General features: G+C 33.4%; 1 protein-coding gene across 1 annotated transcript; it reads left to right on the forward strand.

The window, feature by feature from the left end:
* Window positions 1–977: 977 nt before the first annotated feature.
* On the forward strand, window positions 978–4,821 carry LOC120171768 (lipid droplet phospholipase 1-like). The gene is made up of 10 exons (XM_039179421.1): window positions 978–1,227; window positions 1,663–1,730; window positions 2,079–2,149; window positions 2,275–2,517; window positions 2,796–2,959; window positions 3,074–3,129; window positions 3,227–3,279; window positions 3,370–3,493; window positions 4,179–4,276; window positions 4,399–4,821. Exons 1-10 carry the CDS (start codon window positions 1,091–1,093, stop codon window positions 4,468–4,470), a joined length of 1,086 nt encoding a protein of 361 aa, XP_039035352.1. The 5' UTR covers window positions 978–1,090; the 3' UTR covers window positions 4,471–4,821.
* The last annotated feature ends 16,111 nt before the right edge of the window (window positions 4,822–20,932 follow it).

Raw genomic sequence — 20,932 nt, forward strand, 5'->3', positions numbered from 1 at the left:
TATTAGAAATAAATCTAAGGGTAAAGTAGACAAATGTTCCATCAACTATAGGATATTACTTTGTTGACTCTCTAAACTTTAATAAATTACAAAATAATTCTCAAATAATTGGACATTGTTTTGTTGAGTCACTCAACTATTTAAATGTTTCAAACTCATCATTTTCTGTTAAAAAATTGACAACCATATAAGTTGGTTGTTAACTTACTGTCTGAAATATGATAAAATATAATCTTATAATACTTTGAGTTATTTTTTTAATCGACTCTTCATTTACATTATGTAGTCAAGTCAGTGTTTAAAACATTATGTTATCGAGTTAATGCTTGAAAACAACAACGATACTGGTAGACATCATTAAAATATAATTTTATCATATCCCAATAACGAGTTAACGTTCAATTCATATATTACTTATTTTTCAATAAAAAAATATGAGTTTAGAATATCTGAATAACCAAATAACCATATATAACTTTTTATAGTGATGAAACTCAATAAAATAATGTTTTATAGTCAAAAAAATTATTTTATAACTTTTAATAATCGAATGACTTAATAAAATAATATTTTATAATTATAAAATTATTTTATAACTTTTAATAATTTAATAACTCAATAAAATAACACTATATAAACATATGATTATTTGTATACTTTACCCTAAATCTAAATGGTCAATAAACAAAGACAAGTATACAGGCGCAATAGCGAGTAAAGTAACGCGCTTAAGATTTTCTGTTCTGCTTCCCTTTGAACTCATCTCATTTATTTACTCGGGGTTTAAAACAAATACATAAAATAAATGCAGTTTCCAAGTTTTCATTATGATGGGACCGTCGCCACGTCTTCCCTTGGTTTCTACTTCCCTCATTTATTTAATTAATTGTTCACACCTCTAACAAAAGTATCGCCCTTCTTTCTCTCTAGTATTTTCTCGACAATCTTGGATCATCTCCCAAACAATTTTTCATTTTAATTTCAGATTTCAATTCAAATTATTGTTATTTTTTACTTTCACTTGTTATTAAGGTGACTTTGGGCCGCACTTACACCTTATATATAATTCAAAGATTCTTAGTGATTAAGGATGCAAATCAATGTCTCAAAGGACGGAATTTGCTCGTCGGAGTCCGTTAATGGGAGTCGCGATGTTTGGAGTTGTAAAGATTCTCTTGCTTCCTCAGCTGATCATCTTGTTATCATGGTCCATGGAATCCTCGGCAGGTCCTCTCTCCATCTCAATTTTTTTTTTTATATTTTACTACTTTTATTTTAAAAGAAGATTGATATCCTTTACAATTGGATTTCAGTTTGATTTAGTTTAACATATATTGTTAATTATTTATGCTGTGTGAAAAATTATAGCCAAATTTTATTCTAGGTTTAATGTTAGTCGGTTTAACTTGAAGTAATTAAATTATAATTTGATTCTATGATTCTCTGTATTGGTGTTGGGTTTTAACTGAATATTTGCTTGTTCTTCTTCTGGTATAGCATGATCATTCATTGCGTCATTTCCGGTTCACATTGAAATTTATATTTCCCTGGTGTTAAATCATGTTATTGCCATATCTATTTACTATGTATTATCCAATATCAACATTATTACGAACTCTCCTGATATTTGTTTTGGAGTGGGTTGTATGCTTGGTTGTGCAGTTCTTCAAATTGGAAGTATGGAGCAGAACAATTTGTTAAATGGTTACCCGATAAAGTATTTGTGCATTGTAAGTAGCAATTTTTGGGCACCATTCTTTTTCAGAGAAGAACACTATCCTGTTTTGCTAGCTTTTCTGCTGCTCTTGTATATGTTTCTGCTGCTCTTGTATATGTTACTTGTTCATATCTGCTTTAGAATGTAGAGGATATTGAAACCATTAATTCATTTGTAGTGGTATCAGAAACCATTAAGTTGATTTTCTGCATTACTAAAAGGACTCTTAAAAGAAGATTTTTACTTTTGCTAGTAGGCTATCTCATTTATTGTAGTTTTGGGGGCCAGCAATGTTGATGTTTAACTTCCTGGCTGAAGTATGTCTGCTTGATTTTACTAGAATGAGTAACTTGTTCTGCAGGCAGTGAACGCAACATTGCTACACTTACTTTAGATGGTGTGGATGTAATGGGAGAACGTTTGGCAAATGAGGTTAGTACTTTTTTGTTAATACCCTATTTAAGTTGTCAAAATTCAAAATCAATTAAATTTGTCAGTTTTAATATATATTAATTGCATATTCTTATCTGCTATCAACAACAATGTTTGAATGCTAGGTCCTTGATGTAATTCAAGAAAAGCCTAATCTATGCAAGATCTCTTTTGTTGCACATTCTGTGGGAGGATTAGTGGCAAGATATGCGATTGGGAAACTCTATAGACCTCCTAAGGAAGAAGTTAAAGAGGATATATGCAGTAATGGATGCAAGGAAGAACAAAGGGGTACAATTGGTGGCTTAGAGGCTATTAACTTTGTAACTGTTGCATCTCCTCATCTTGGTTCAAGGGGCAATAAGCAGGTAACTTCTTTGTTTTAACATATGCATAACAAAGCAGTAGCCAAAACACATTATTTATTTGGACGAACCATAAAATACCTACTGGACAGGTAGAAACTGGTTTATATTTGTTTTATTGTTCAAACATTATTTCTAAAGGGTGGGATTTGAACCTTCAAGTTTATTTAATCGTAAACTCCAACTAAATATCTCTTCTACATTCATCCCCATCACCAGTTCAGGTCTAGTATTTTATTGGATTTGTGCCGTTACTTTCAAGGTAAAATGATCCTTTACAGGTACCATTTCTTTTTGGGGTGACTGCTTTTGAGAAAGCTGCAAGCTCTGTTATTCATTGGATATTTAGGAGAACAGGTCGACACCTTTTTCTTACTGATGATGATGAAGGAAAGCCTCCACTGCTTAAGCGGATGTTGGAAGATTATGAAGAGTGTTATTTCATGTTTGTTTCATTTACCTTTGTTAAATTACTGTCTTTGTGAAGTTACTTCAGATGCTTTACTTTGAGGCCTAAATTTGTAGAACAACTGAAATAGTAGTAAATTCCTTTATGCAGGACTGCATTGTGTTTATTCAAACGCCGGGTGTTGTATTCCAATGTGGGCTATGACCGTATCCTTTCTCCATGTTCTGTTCAATTTTTTTGTCACCCATTCAGATTTGTGTTAAACTTGATTCTATTTGTTTTTGTTAATAAATATTTGTAAAGATATTGTGGGCTGGAGAACCTCATCAATAAGACGGGATAGTGAACTGCCAAAGGTTTGTCATCTTTGCAAACATTTTACATTTTACTTCATAATTACAACTGTTTTGGTTAATTGATGAGAAGAATATTTATCATGTTATCAGTGGGGGGAGTCTCTGAATGAAAAGTATCCACATATAGTGTATGAAGAACACTGCAAGGCTTGTGATGTCGAATGGTGTGAAACTACTTCAACAGAGAATGATGACTCATCTGACAAGCTAGAAGGTATGCAAATTCACTTTCTGACTTGGGATGGAACATTGATTTTGCTAAGTTTAGTTTGTTGTTGATTTTCATCAGCATTCCTAGTTTACCTATTTTCTTGCACGAAATACTTTTTGCATCTACATGACTATATTGTGCTTCTCTGAATCGGGGCCTTAGCTCAAGTGTTTCATTCACCTCTCTTAGGAGGTGGGATTCCAGCTAGGCCGGTAGGAACGGATGCGGGATTTTATGCAGGGGGAGAACTTCTAAAATTTTAGGAGAGGACAAACTTATCAAATTCTATGGGGGAAAATAGATTATCAATAGAAAATACAAAGAAAAAAATATAAAATATATGATATTTTGAAAGTTTTAGAGGTGGCGGTTGGGCTGGGTTTAATTCCCAACACTAGCTATTGCTTCTTCCCTGATTCTTCTTAGGCTTTACTCTCCATTGTATCATAAAAAGAAGTTTGTGCTTCACTTCCTGTTGTGGTTTGTGCGTCACTTCCTGTTGTGGCTATCTTTGGAAGCTTATCTTTAAGACTTCAATCGACATGGCATCCAAATGGTTTTTTGTTGTTCTCAATGAATTTCCATAACTAGTTTTCTTACATGCTTGTTTTCCCTCCAATTAGCATATATTACTTTCTTTACTGTTTCCGAATTCTAGAACTTCATTAATCCAATAAATGATGTGCAGAGGAACTGTTGAGAGGCCTGTCCCGAGTTTCATGGGAAAAAATAGATGTTAGTTTTCACACCAGTAGACTGAGATTCGCTGCTCACAGTGTCATTCAGGTTTATTTTCTCCTTCTCTATTTATCTATCCATGCATATCATTCTAATGATATTATGCATGAGATCATTTATGTTGTCCAAAGCAACTGCTTGTATTGAAGCAACAAATGCTAATTTTTCAGGTGAAAGATGAATATATGCATATAGATGGTGCGGATGTCATCCAACATATGATCGATCATTTTCATACTTAAAAAGCATTGGTCTTCAGAAATATGGAGCCATATGCAGAGATACAATCTTATTTTAGGTAAAAAGCACAGATCAATTTTGCGATTTTCAGCGATTGAGATCCGAATCAGGTCCCCTAGTTGTTGATTGTAAGTCGGTTCTTGAAATCCCCCATCGATTGCTTTGTTCTGGGAAAAGAATGGGTATGACAATTGTGATTAGTTTTAGCAGTCACGAAGAAAATTTTGTTCATTCATCCATCATTTTTACGTTGTATACACGTGCGCGTTCAACAATATATAAGTATCTAAACACATCTTCTGTTGTATGTTCTAAAGTGATAATTATTCAGTAATGGATCATTTCGATTTTGCTCAACTTTCTAATGTTCGAGGAAGCTTGCTATAATTTCAGCATTGCATAGTATGTACGATTTAATCTTTTATGTGATCAAATATATCTTCAAGTAAATTTATATATACTTGATTTAAATGGTCGAATTATGTTGGTTTTGAGCCGGGTGAGTATGGGTTTGAATTCTTTATATTTTATTTTGGAACATGTTGGTTTTAAGTTTGGGTCAATTTTAACTTGGGTGGGTCATCTTGGATTTGAGAGTCGTATTTTTTGGTTCATGAATAATAGGTTATAGTTATTTTATGTTATTTTAAATTAACTTTTTATTGTATATAATATTTCAATAATTTTAATATACAACTTATCGTGTCCTCCGGACGAGTTTTATTGAATGAATGTTAATTTTGAAAGATTTAACCATTGATATGACCATTAAGGTTGTGATTTTTTATTTGAGAATTGAACTCATCAAGAAGACATAATAATTTCCATGGAAATATTGTGTTCTGATCGATTTTTTTTTCTTTGTATAAGTAAGAGTAGTTGGTTAGGATTTTATAAGAAGAGAAGAAATAGTGTAGAGATTGATGAAACAACAATGGAAAAAATGTAAATGATTTAAGGATTGATTTATGTTTTTTTCACCTTTTTGATGATTCAAACTCATCTTTAGATGATGAGTTGAATTACAACTAAATTATTTCGAATCTTCGAGGTGAAAGAAAATTGAAGGAAGTTGAAGAAGTGTTTAAAAACCAAATAAATTTAACAAAGATTTTCAATTATCAAAGGAAGTTGTAGAAAACTTGAGAAATCGGAGAAGACGAACGAATTTTTGTGAAATAAATAGTGAGAAGTTTGAAAATTTAACACTACAATATAACAAACGACTTATAGAGAAAGGTTGAAAAAATAAAGAGAAATATACGCAAAAATTATGTCTCGAGTGTAGTGAAATGATAAGTAAAAGAAATGGAGTTAAGGTATTTACTATTTAGGGTTTTAATTTAAGTTTGAAATTGTAATTAGAATATTAAAAAAAGAAATTGTAATTAGAATTAAAATGTAATTATTATATGTTTGAAATTGTAATTATAATTTATCTAAATAAAATAATGTCTTAAAGTGTATGTACCAAGAACACAATCTTATAACATATTCATAAAGTAGAAGCTTAACACTAATCAATTTATCTCAGTGGTTAACAGAATCGATGTTGTTCCTAGAAATCATAAGTTCGAGCACCAGCAGTTGTAGCAAAATGATTGGGAAAAGCTTAAATTGTAGGAGAAGTTGAAAAGCTTGTTCAAAATACATAATCAAACATAATAAAATAAACTATAACAATAGTTCATAAAACATAAAAGTAAAATATATTAATCTAGACAACTAAAAATTGTTTCATCGTTAAGAACCCATTAACAAACATCGAGGTTACTTGCTATTGGAAAATGGTGTGTCCCTTTGAGTGCTGAATTTATTCATTCGGTGAGATTCATTGTCATATGATTGTTACGTTGACCCTCATTAAAGTCTTGTGATCATCTTTCCTTAGGAATTTCAACTACAAAGTTCCTAACTTCATCACTTTATTTTCTCAAATTTTCTAGCCATGAACGGATGTTTAGTTGCAATAATTCATTCCCTGATAAAAATGAATTTAAGAATAAAATTAGAATAACACAAATGAAGCACATATAATTCATAAAAGATTAAGTATTAGTTACACATGTTTATAATTTCATTTTGGGCTTTTTTTCTTAAACTTGAGCATAGCATTAGACCTAATATGTTGGATACAATATGTTAGATATGTATAAGGAGGCGTCCATCGATTTCCCGATCTAACAATTGCTGCTAAGATTCCAAGCCCTCTATCTGATAAGATACAAACTCCATCTTATGTTATAACATGAGTATGTAAGTTGGAGAAAAAAAACTCAATATTCCTCTGTTTTGTTTTTAACAATGATGAATGCAATTGAGAAAATGTTTCTGTCACCATCTTGTGCAACAAGATGTAAGATGTGTTTGTACTGCCCATAAAGAGAAGTACCATCAACTTGAACCATTAATTTGTAAAATTGAGGCCCTTCAATAAATGACTTGAAATCCCATGATAAGCCACTAAATATCTTTTTTTCTAGGGATTAGTTCTCCTCCAAGGGTGTAAGCCAACGATATTTTGTGTCTGACAATGGTTCATAGGATGAAAATTTCCATTGCTCGCAAAAAAGCTAATAGTTCATTATATGATTTATCTCAATCACTATACAACAATATCATTGCCTTACATTTTTTTAACTTATGTCCTGTAGTAAGAAGAAATACAACCAAATTGATTATGGATGAATGCCACTAACACTCAAATGTGTATCATTGGATTTTTTAACCAAAATCTTTATGTAAGCGCATATGACATCAGAATCTAGATGTTTGTTGTTTTGTGTCCACAAGCTCATTGTATATGCGTGTTGTACTTTGAACCCTATGACCTCCCATAGCATCTTCCTTTGTAAAAGAGAAAGTGTAACTTCTAGTTACACCCTTCACGAAATGTTAATACACCTCAAAAACAACATGTTTATTATTAGATTCAACAAAGTAGAATTGGAGATGGGCATTGATACAAGACTCTTTGATTACAAATTGTGCATCATTTTTTATTTTAGATTACAACGCAACGACCAATTCACCATATCCTTCGCTTGAATAACCATAGTGGATTGTAGATAAATGAGGCATATCTAGGATTTCAGGATTCATCATAACATCATAATTAATCTCATGCATTGCAACTAGATGTTGATACTTGGACCATTCATTCTAAGGCATTTATGGTACTAATGGTGTATGGTTCCAAACATGTGAAAAATCTTTCAACCCATGCCCCTGTGAAATAGTTGCTTCCTAAAAATCATCCTCAACATCCAAACCATGGCCCTATAAAAAAAACCTCAATAACATCAGTAACATCGACATTGGCTTGTATTGTTTCATCATTCTCACTAAAGTCACCAAGGTTTTCACTAAAACTGCTCAATAGGGTTCTCAATATCATAATCACCTATTTATATCTTAACCACCTGTTTATGGTTCAATTATTAATGAGTTGGGAACATAATGACCACCTGTTGCTAGTTCAGTTGTTGATGAACTCGAAACATCTAAAGCACTTGTTGATGTGAGCACAGCTATGCGCCTTGTATCATTTTTGGTAACCTTTACTAAGGGTGTATTCGGTTCGGTTCGGTTCGGTTTTTTACCAAAAATTGAACCGAACCGAAATAAACGGTTTTTCAATATTTAAACCGAAACCGAATAGTTAAAAAACCGAAAAATCGAAACCGGTTTTTTCGGTTTGATTTGGTTCGGTTTATCGGTTTTTCAATGAAAAAATCACTTGAAACTATAATTTTTTTTACAAAAATTGCCTATTCGGTTCAAAATGGAACAAATGGGTTCCATATGGAAAACCCGAACCAAACCGAATCAAAAAAATGAAGCCTTTAAACCGAACTGAAAATAGAACCGTTTAAAGCCGAACCGAACCGAACCGAACCGAACCGAACCGAACCGAACCGTTTTACTCGGTTCGTGTCGGTTTTTCGGTTTTCTCGGTTTCGTTGCTCACCCCTAACCTTTACCAGATCATTTGATCAAGGCTATTTGTTTATGTTCAATAAGCTTCAAAAAGATCATTCAAGATTAGATCATGATGTTATGAGCAAGGTCAATTTAATGAAAGCATGTTTCAATCCAAAGGAAGAACCTTCACCATCATATATGCTGTGATAGCATGCATGGTGGTCCAATTAGTTGTTTTATTCCACATTGTTACATTTAATATGTTATAACATTGGATTGCTACATTGCAACCTTGGGGCCTTTGATTTGATTGCTTAAGGTGCTTGATTAGCATAGGAGAGGTTCTTACTAAAGATGCTTGTATGTGACATATTTGCTTGTGTTCACATTTCATAGATAAATGAATTGACATGCTTGTTTGTGTTCACATTGCAAAGATGAATGAATTGACATGCTTTCTTGTGACATGCTTGCTTGTATTCACATTGGACGAAACAGTAAAAGAAGTTAACCCATTCATCCTATTTTCTATACAATGGAGGGATACAATAGGATTAAAAGCAATAAAGGGGTCATTCATTTCACTAATACATAAATGATGGGCTTAAACAAGCATTGAATCACACACAAAAAATTTGATAAAATACATTCATCATTAAAATACATGGATGATAAAGTACTTAAAGGACAAGGAAGATTCATCCAACTTCTTCATTCATTCATTCATCTCTTAAGATACATTGATCTTTATCTGATATATTTAATCTTTTATAACCTTTCATATTATTTGTCTACCTTATATTAAGGTTATCATCCTTCATTTGTAAAATATATCATATAATCTTTTCGAAATACAAAAAATAAGTTTAATTTTGCCCCTCTTACATATCCAAGACTTATCAAGGTTTAACCTAGTGGCGTTAAATCTCTCTATCAAACTTATCAATCTATGAGTGACATTCATCCATAATTTTATATTGAAGGTTCCTATCTCTATATAGATAGTGGGTCTTGACCCATTTCCAAACTTTCATATTTATCAATTCCATTAACTATCCACCATCTAACACTATGCATTAAACAACTACTTCTGCATATTTCAATCAAAATTCCAATTCAAAGTCTCATTTGGTATCTTAATTTGATCAAGAACAAAAATGTCTCAACTTCACCTATGAAGGTAGAATCGCATCATTTAGTAATAAGAGCTACTCAATTAAGGAAAAACATGTCTCAGAATTCATTTTATCAAACCAAATTCTTCTATAAGTTGATACATTGTTAACTACCTCCGTTGTAAAAGAGAATGGACAAAATTATTTTGAGGAGGAAAAAAGAAAATTCTAAACCAAGAGTGTTAAAACGGTCTCGTGAGCTTTTTAGGGCTTTTTTCGGGAATCGATCCAACCTAATTTTGAGAACATGTAGGGTTACAAAAATAGACAAATTTGGAGTCACCATCGACTTTTGGGTTAGGTAAGTCGAATACCTAAAAATATCTTTTAAAATAATTTTAAGAAAAATAATTTTAAAAGATAAAAAATTTTGATATGCGTTTGACCATGGATTCATTTTGAAAAGGGTTCGGGAGTCGATTACGTGTGGGGAAGGATTAGCACCCCCCACAACGCCCACAATTGGTACTTAAGCGATTATACGTCATCTAAATATTAAAATTGAAAATTTCGAATAATATTTAAATTATGATATTTGTTTTTCAGAAAAATAAAAAGGGATATTATTTTATACGAATAATCCTAGAAAATATCTTCCTAGCCAATTAAGGAGGTAGTATTATGGATTACTCGTAAAAAACAATATTACCCTAAATTTTTAAATACAAAATTTTTAAATACAATAAAATAAATTTATTTAAAACATAAAAATATTATTTTATTCAAGTAATCTTAAGAAATACACTCCTTGTTAGTTAAGGGGTATTTCTTTAAATTACTAGTATAAAATAATATATAACAATTTTATTTTAGTAATAAATTTATAAATATATAAATAAAGGGTTAAAATAATAAATATAATAATTTTAGGGATTAAATTATAAAACTAAAAAGTTCAAGGCAACAATTGCAAATAATTAATATATTAGGTACTACAATTGTAAATAAACCAATAATAATATTTAAAATTAAAAATATTAAAATACGAGGATTAAAATAAAAAATAAACCAAATGTAATGGCCATAAATAGAAAAAAATATATAATCGAGGTGCTAGTAGTGTAATTTAACTCTAATAACTTATTAGTGATGAAAATAAAAACTACTAAAATAATATGGACTAAATCGGATATTTACCTAAAACATATATAAATACAGGCAATGACTAAACTATAAACAGAATAAAATCCAATATCCAAATTAAAATACAAGAAAATTAATTTTAGTGACTAAATCATAAAGATTACAAAGAACAAGGACCACGAGAATGATTTACCCATATGTTGAATACACAGAAACCTTCCCCCTAAAATGCTGTCGTTTGGGGAGGGTATATATATCCTTTAAACCGGCCTCTCAAGCCTTCATTCTCCCATTTCCCTCTTTCAGTTCTCTCTCTAAAAAAGAGAGAACAAATTTGCCTCTTCCTTCTCTCTAGATTCTATCGCCAGAGAGAGGGCCAGTCACCACGAGCCACCTTCCGCTGGCGATTCTGGCTACCGCCGACGCCGACCTAAAAATTGCCCCCAAATAACCCTTTTTCAACCATAAAGCATAATCCAACATTCCTTTAGCCTAAAGGTTCGTCGATCGACCATATCTAAATAAATACCTTCGAACCGATGACTTTCCCATGACGTTTGGATATCTCCGACGATGAGCGATCCTTCAAAGGTAAAACCTCTCTTATTTTCCCCTTTTTTCATTTCGAATAGTTGTTGGTTGTTGTTGTTGCTTGGTTTATTATTCTCTGTCATTTGGTTGTTGTTCGTGTTCTATCTCTTTACTCTATTTTTCTCCGTTTGTTGTTGTGTTTCCTTCTTTTACAAATTCGACTCCTTTTATAGGCCCCGGAGTGCATTTTTAGGACTGGTAAAAGGGATGAACTTCCTCTGAGTCACCAGTCTATGGTGGTGACTAGGGGCGGCGCTGATCTTTTAGAGATAAGGTCGGTGTGGTGATAGTGACAGTGGCTTGAGGAGTTAGGCATATGCTCCTCACGCGCGACAGGTGGACGATCATGGATCGACGGCAGCGGCAAGCTGATGAATATTAGGATAAAAAACCATAATATTAGATAATCTAGACCGTTAGATCTCTCACAGATCCAACGGCTGAGGAGGCTGGGGCGTAGAGATCTTTCAACAGAAACCCTAGATGGGTTTTGGGCTTGCTGGGGTGATTATGGGCCTGGACCAGATTTGCTTGTAATTGGGTCAGATGTTGGGCTTCCTATTTAATTGTATTTGGGTCCCAATTTGTAATTATTATTATTTAATAATAATAATAATAATCATAATCATAATCATAATCACAATCACGATCACGATCACGATCACGATCACGATCACGATCACGATCACGATCACGATCACGATCACGATCACGATCACGATCACGATCACGATCACGATCACGATCACGATCACGATCACGATCACGATCACGATCACGATCACGATCACGATCACGATCACGATCACGATCACGATCACGATCACGATCACGATCACGATCACGATCACGATCACGATCACGATCACGATCACGATCACGATCACAATAATAATAATAATAATAATAATAATAATAATAATAATACAATGTTGGATGAAAATAAATGCCTACAGCTGCCCCTCTTTGCTCATTTTTGTATCAACAAGAATAGGCCAAATATGAAAAGACAATGAAATTTGATCCAATGACTTCATGATTTGATGAGAAATTTACTCCACTCTTCTTTCAGGGGAGATCAGTCTTGATTTGTTCCTCTTTTTCGGGTAGTTAGATGGTAGTCAGATCTGAAGGATGACGGGTCTGCTCCACTATTCTTTCAGGGGAGATTGGGCTTGATATATTCCTCTTTTTAGGGTAGTTAGATCAATTTTAGAATACGGGTATGCTTCTCTCTTCTTTCATGGGAGATCAGACTTGATATGTTCCTCTTTTTTGGGTAATCAAATCAACTTTGGAAGATGAGTCTACTATTCTCTTCTTATAGGGGAGATCAGACTTGACAAAATCTTTGGAAAAATGAAATTTGAATAAGAAGAATCTGCTCATCTAATCTTTCGGGGAGATCAGACTCAAGATTTATTTGATTCGTTACTCTTTTGGGAATATCAAATCTAGAACAAGAAGAATCTGCTCCACTACTCTTCCGTGGTGATCAGACTTGAGATTGATTTGGTTCACTACTCTTTCGGGAAGAACAAATATGTAACAAGAAGAATCTGCTTCACTACTCTTCCGTGGTGATCAAACTCGAGATTGATTTTGATTCGCTACTCTTTCGAGAAGACTAAATCTGAAATAAGACTTCTCTTTACGAGGACGTCAAGAATTGACTCTGTTGGGGAATAAGGAATAACAAAGGGTGACTTCTCTTTACGAGGAAATCAAGTATTGACTCTACTGGGGAGTCGGGAATAAAAAAGGTTGACTTCTCTTTATGGGGAAGTCAAGTATTGACTCTGCTAGGTAGTCAAGAATAACAAAGGTTGAAAACATCCTACCCGAAGGTCTTACGAATGGCCCGAAGGACTTATCATCTTGCTCAAAAGACTAACAGATGACCCGAAGAGTTTAATCATCATGCTCGAAAGACTTACTGATTGCCAAAAGGACTTACAAATTTTGGAAATGGTTTAATGGGTAAGAAACTTTGGTAATCACTTTCTTACATTTTAAGAATTTCATTTTTCTGAAAACATAAAATGAGAAACTTTGGTAATCGCTTTCTCATTTTTTGAAAATCATGTGGAAACATCCTACCCGAAGGTCTTACGGATGGCCCGAAAGACTTATCATCTTGCTCGAAAGACTTACAGATGACCCGAAGATTTAATCATCATACTGGAAAGGCTTACTGATGGCCTGAAGGACTTACAAATTTTGGAAATAATTTACTGGGCAAGAAACTTTGGTAATCACTTTCTTACTTGTCAAGAATTTCATTTTCTGAAAACATTAAATGAGAAACTTTGGTAATCACTTTCTCATTTTTTGAAAATCATGTGGAAACATCCTACCCGAAGGTCATACGGATGGCCCGACACACTTACCATTTTTCTCGAAAGACTTACAGATGACCTGAGCGATTTAATCATCATGCTCAAAAGACTTACTGATGGCTCAAAGGACTTACAAATTTTGGAAATAATTTACTGGGTAAGAAACTTTTCTAATTGTTTTCTTACTTTTCAAGAATTTTATTTTCTGAAAACATTAAATGAGAAACTTTGGTAATCGCTTTCTTATTTTTAAAATAATTTAATGGTTAAGTAACATATCCCATTTCAAAATAAGCTTCTTCTGTGGATTGCACCCATATATTCTTCAGGTATTGTCTCTTCTAATGTGATTCCTGTATTTGAGGTTTGAAGTCTACCTTCTACTTGTAAGGTATTTTAATATCATGAATCTTCTCTTTTCATATGAAGATATGTAAAAACCATGTGTTTATATGAATGCAATTAAATGTATTAATGTAATGCATTTTCAAATGATGTTCTTATGAATGCATAAATGTTGATTCAATCTTCATTTGACTCTAAAGTGGCAAACTCAATCTCCTTCCACTTGATCATTCCTTTCCAAGGTTTACTTCAGATATCAATGTAGCAACTTATAATTTCAAGCCTGCACTTTTGAAGAGCAATCTGCTCAACTTGTATATTTGTGTCTTCTTTGCCTCCTGTTTGCATTAAAGTCTCAGAATTCATTTATGGAATTCTTGTTGCAGCAAGAGTTATGAACTTGTTGCCCTATTTTTTTAGAATGTGTATGTGATTATGCCAAACTTGTTAAACTATGTTTTGATATAACAATTTAAGGCAAAATTCTTTTGGACTTAATTGAATTTATTCAAAGTTTTAAAAGATTTCAAAAATAATTCAAAGTCCATTAAATTCGGATTTGAGCCAAAATGCTAAAGGGTGTCAAAGTGCATCCATGCACCCCTGCAGTGCATCCATGCACCTGCACTAGTGTATCGATGCATCATGCAGTGCATCCATGCACTCAAACACCGAATGCAATTAGTGCATCGATGCATCCTTATGTGCATCGATGCATCCTTATGTGCATCGATGCATCAAGGCTGTGCATCGATACATCCTACTGTGCATCCATGCACGAAGACTGCAACGGCTAGTTTATTTGAATTTAATGAAGGGGTATCGATGCACCATGATAGTGCACCAATGCACCATGTTATGGGCAGCCTTTTTGAGTAGAAAAATCATCCCCAAACGGCTCCAAAACATCCCCAACGGCTATATACAACATCAAACACATTCCAAGCTATAAATACAAGCTAAGGACACTTGAAGAAGCAAGAGAACAATTATCCAAGCAATCAAACACAAGAGAATAGTTTTTCAATCTTATTTCATCATTCTCTTGTAAATATTTTGTTCTTGTGAGCTCAATCTTGTAAACACCTACCTTAGAGAGGTTTTATTGTTTACTTATTTTATCCTTTTGTAAAGGGGAAAGGTTCTAGCTTATCCCGTGTAAAAGCTAGGGAAAGGTTCTAGTTTAGCCCGGAAAAACTAGGGAGTTTATAAGGTTACTCTTTATCCTCAAAAGAAAGAACAAATTAGTGAATTTATTGGAAAATCCTTGGTGAGGAGCTAAGGTAGTGGACGTAGACTTTGGTTGAGAAAGTCGAACCACTATAAATTGTTATGCAATTCTCTATCTTTCAATCTCCTTACTCCCTAAACACAAAACCGTTCCGACACCTCTTTGCAAACAGTTTCGGTTGTCGAATCGAGCTTCCGAAAATCCCAACAAAACTCAACAAAGATCAATAGGAGAACAACGTCTGTTCTGATTTGACTCTTGAAATATATCAAAAGAAAGGTACATCCTAATTCCTTTCATGCCTCCACATCTAATTGGATCTCGAACAAGGCAATTTGTACATTATCCTCTCGAGAAGTTTAACAACATCCCATCGTTCAACCTTAGTTTCTTGCTGTTAAAATTCCAGCTTCTATTCTGTGGAAACAATCTTCACCATTTCTCATTTTTAACCTTAGAGTTGTAGAAGACAACCTTCATCTTGGGTCAACAAAGAGAAACACCATATGATCGTAATATTGGTTTAGCACCGTAATTATTATTTCATAGAACATTTGACAACACATTCATCCTTTCTTGTGCCTTCTCCTAGATTTTTCAACCAGAGAAGCTCTTTGCATGATGTTTAGAGCTTTTGTATGGTGTCTGAAGAGTGGGATGATTCGACTCACCAACAATAATGGGAAATCACAAGAATAATGGAACTTTATGTTGTGATGACAGATCACATAATCATATATAGTAAGCTCCACTATCCCTGTTTCACCATTTTCATTCTTCATATATTTCTATCCCATTGGAAATATTTTCTTAATTCAATGATCTTTCCGTAAGATGTTATGGGCCTTCAAAAATGCCCCAACATTTATTATTTCTTGTTGATATGATCCTTCAAAATGCCCCAACATTAATACTTTTGGCTGATATGGACCTTCAAAATACGCCAACATTTATTTCTTGCTGAAACGGGCCTTCAAAATGCACAAACATATAATATTTTTGGATGATCCAGCACTAATTCCAACCCTAAACTCTGTAACTAAGATGTATGTCAACTCCCAAGATATACTCCAAAGAGATTATCTTGTTCAAAAATATTTTTTTATCCATTCTTTTATTTAAAAATCAAAGAATGAGAGAATTTTGTAAAGTATTACTTAATTCAATCTCACAAATGAATCAAATCATAAACATGAGTTCAAAGAGTTTCAAAAGAATCAACAACTCTTTTAATATTTTCAAAGTTATAACTCTTTGACAAGTGTCAAAATTGATGGGTCGGCTTCAGGTTGGCCTTCCTATTTTCTACGGTTTTAGTCATCAAAGATGTTATTTATTTCTTGTTCTTTGTGAACATTACCACATACCCCACTTTCTTGGTTTGGTATTTTAACCGGATGCGGACAAAATGACGCAACTAGCATAATTAATTACTAAATTTTCTAGAATGCTTCTATTTCAGTTCTATAAAATCTTTCATTTTTCAAGCTTTGTAGACTCCTATAACAAAGGCGGTGCAGAAATATTGGTCTAAAAACGAAATTCTTGAGTGCTTGTGTGAAATTGACTATAACAGGTGTTCCTTAACTCCCTTAGTCTATCTTTACCAAAACTCCTTATTTAGTAAATTCGATCTAATGGGTCATTGTTTGGCTAGCTGAATTCAGCTTTATTATATATTATAATCACCTTTATCAGGCTAGCTGAATCTGATCCATAAAACTGAGGCGTTTAACCATTTGCTCTAGAGGGACAACGCAAGCTTTATTGTATATATATTTATAATCACCTTTATCAGGCTAGCTGAATTTTTTCCATAAAGTCGGGGCATTTAATCAATTGCTCTAGAGGGATAGCTAAAGCTTTATAGTATACATATAATAATTATATTATGGTATATGGATTCAATTTCTTAAGCTTATCAAGAAGAACCTATTATAGTCTAGGTGTTGTTGAAAGTAAAAAAAATCTCATATTTAGAGTTCAATTTCCAAGCAATTGACCTAAACTAGATTTACCTACTCGACTATTTCATCTGTAAAGATTATGATCATCATTGAACGTCATCAACAGAAGAGTAGTCTAGTCGATTTTGAAATGTCATACACAAGAGATGCCCCATGTTGTACGCTCCTATGGATATCTGAATACCAAGCCTTTTATTCATTTCCGTGAGAGAGGAGAAGGGTATACTTCTAAGAGAAGGGTATGGTGCTTGAGTGTATTTTCTGGGGTAAGGTCGAGGGTCCTTATTTTATCAGTTTTCAACCTTGTCACTTCATCAAAGATTTATAACTCTAATCATTCAAAAAAGTTTTTAATTCAATTGATATTCAAAAAACTGCAAGACTGCAAATTTGATTAAATGCTCACATCTTTAAAGCAACACAAATTTATTTAAATAACCTTACAAAAAAGCTGAGAAAGAACAAAAAATAAGTTTAAACAAAATGCTGCAAAATGAGATAAAGCTCCATGATGGATTAAATGATCTCTTCCTAATTAGGATGGCCCATTAATTATCTAATGTAATGATAATTGACTCAATCGTATGCTATATATTGTGCTTTGATGCCCCACTCAAGTTCGTCATCTGTTGTTCTACCAATTCTCGTGTCAATGCCTCATTTTCAATAAGCATATCTATTTTCTTTAACAGTGGCCTACAATTCCCCGTAGAATGACCAGATGCCCTCAAGTGGAAATCAAAAACAATATCTTGATCATAGCTGTGAGAATAAGGGTTTGGTGGCACTTTCATTGGCCTCGGTGTAATGTATTGACTTTGAATCAAATGAGGGTACATATCTGAGATAGAAGTTTGGAACACCTCCAAAGTATTTCTCGATCGTGGGACTTTCTTTGGTCGGTCCGAACGACTAATTGCTCCTTTTCTTTTGTGGTTGCAGGGGCCCTGGATGTGACATTCATTCACATCATTAACTTTTTCTTTTTGATCGGTTGGGATTTTGGAAGTGACTTTTAAGTTTTATTCACTGATTATATTTTTAATTAATTCTCCACTTGTCACAAGATGCTCGAATTCATTCGTCGAATTTTCCAGCATTAACTCAAAGAAAGGAGCTGGAAGGGAATCGTGAAATATATATGATATTTCTTCTTCTAACATGGGAGATTGAACTTGTGCTGCCACTCCTCTCCATTTTAAGGCATACTCTTTAACGCTTTCATTGGATTTCATCCTTATTCCTTGAATATTCTTACGCTTTGGAGCTAAGCCTTTAACATACCGATATTACCCCAAAAAACATCAGTTGGATCGACCCATCTCTTGATCTGCTTATTGTTCAAGCGGTTATACCATACTACTACTGGCCCAGCGAGACTATCTTGGAATGAGTGAACTAGTAAATTATCGACATTTAGGCACCCTTCCATTTTTTTGCAAAACATCTTCAGGTGGATTAGGGGATAACTAGTGCAATCATATTTCTCAAAATTAAGCATTCTAAATTCATGTGGGATAACCAAATCTAGAACCAAACTGATTTTTCTTGCTTCTAGTTCTTTGTGGGAGGTATTAATACCTTTCATAGTTCTAATTGCTTACTCCACCCATTTGAATCCCTCCTCATATTGGTCATAATTAGTGAGACTATTCTTTAGGTTGTAATATGATGCCCTAGGATAGGCTATCCTTCTTAACACATTAGTTTGATAACATTGATATTCTTTATCAACTATTTTCTCTTTATCAGCAACATTGGTTGCGATTACCTGTATAATCTAATTCGATACATCTTGTAGAGATCCCGATGCTTCATTCCCAGTATATTGTTGTAATCTGACCAACAGCTCTTGTGCTCCCTCATGAGAGAACTCCATTGTTTCCATTTTATTGTTCATGATGATGAGATAGTAATATGAAAGAATAATCTTGGTACTACTGTTACAATATCCCTCATAGATTATTTTCACGTTTTTATTACTAATACATGTAACAATAATTAAATAAATAATTGTGATGCAAATGCACGTATGCAAAAGGTATCATTCTAGAGTAACCATCTTAAAAAAACTTTCATTGAATACAAAAGGTTTCGATACATCAAACAAACTTTACATATAAGGGATAGCTTTCACTCCTAACTTCTTTATTTCTTTCAAAAGCCAAGTTAACTTCCACTCATGCTCAGGTGTTAAATCGTCAAACTGCTTCAATTATCTTGCAAAGCCAGCTAAGTCAACCAATTTATGAGCCACATTGTTTGCTTGGGTAGCAGCTTCCTTTATGACATTGTCTTTTTCCTGCATCTTACATGACAATTATCGGAGTTGTTGACAATGTTGTTCATTTTCCCTTGTAAGAAAATCTTTATGGTCAAGAATTCCTTGTACACGATCTCCATAATCATCTACAAACTTAATCAATATCTTGTTTTTGGCCTTAGTGACTTCTAGTTCGACACATTCTCATACTTGTGGTGCTGATATGTGGCCTTCATGTTGGTTATAACCTTATTCAACATCTGATTTTCGGCTTGACATCTTACCAAATTGATGACGGTTGTATTGCGCCTTTCTTTTGCAATCCGTAAATCATAAGAGAATTTCTTGGCTCGATCTTCATGTGTCTTGGAATTCTTTTTCCAATGTTTAGCGTCATTTTTCAATTTAGTGCCCCCTATTGTCCACTATTCTGGGTGTTTCTCATACCAACATTTTTGAAGACTTGATTGATCCTTTGAAAACTATTACGCATGGCTTCCATCTCTACACTCAGTTTATTGTTTTTAATCTTCAAATGACGTGTTTGAGCTTCATACTTTAGAAAAGAATTTTCCTTATGGATGCCTCTATTGATACCCTTAGCTTTGAGCACTTTAGGTATCAATCTAACAGGATAATCAGTTACCATACTAGGTTATCTCGAACTCTAAGATTCCATGATCCAAAAGATGTTGGACTCGATGCTTAAAGGCGGTGCAGTTTTCAATGGAATGTTCTTGAATACAATGAACATTGATATCATACTAATTTGGATATGAAGGTTTCCAAGGTTTCACATAATGTTGAGCCACCTCTCGGGTTTCTAGTAGCTTCTCGTACAATTCCTTATATCAACGATCTTTGATTACATGCCTTCTTTTCATCTCTGGGAACTTCTATAGTTGTCATCATTTATTTGGTGTTTCCAGACAACTTGTTGATACGAATGATGATCACTCGCGATTTCTCAAATTGACTAGGATTTGATTGTTCTAAAGTAATCCATTGTACATCTGCAGGATTGGAAGTATATTTTCCTTTAGCCAAAGCAGATATTCTATCCATCATCTTGGACATTTGCCCTCTCATCTCTCGTATCTCTTTTTACTTTTCATCAGAGATATGATCTTTAGGCGCATAGCTTTCCACCATTTTCTAAGTTTCTTCCTGATGCCATTCCCTAGTTGTGTTATAGTTTATTTGATCATGAAACCCTTGGTCCATTATGAAAACCTTTTACTTTGATGACCACTCACGAATTAACACCTTTTGATTATGACATGATCATGCAATGCAAGTAAAAAGAAAGCAACATAAGCAAGTTAGTAAAATAACAAAATATATAAATTGATAAAATAAGGCAAAACAAAAATGCAAATACAAATAATAGACAGAGAAAAAATAAAACAAGAGGAATGGTTACTACCAATGAAAAATAGTAGGAAAAGATATTTACAAAAAGAAAAGACCCTACCCAATATGATATCTACCCTAACATGCTTTGTTATATAAAAATAATCATAACCGCATGATATCTAATTCACAG

The sequence above is a fragment of the Hibiscus syriacus genome, unplaced genomic scaffold, assembly GCF_006381635.1.
Source record: "Hibiscus syriacus cultivar Baekdansim isolate YM2019G1 unplaced genomic scaffold, ASM638163v2 tig00111837_pilon, whole genome shotgun sequence".
Taxonomy (NCBI): domain Eukaryota; kingdom Viridiplantae; phylum Streptophyta; class Magnoliopsida; order Malvales; family Malvaceae; genus Hibiscus; species Hibiscus syriacus.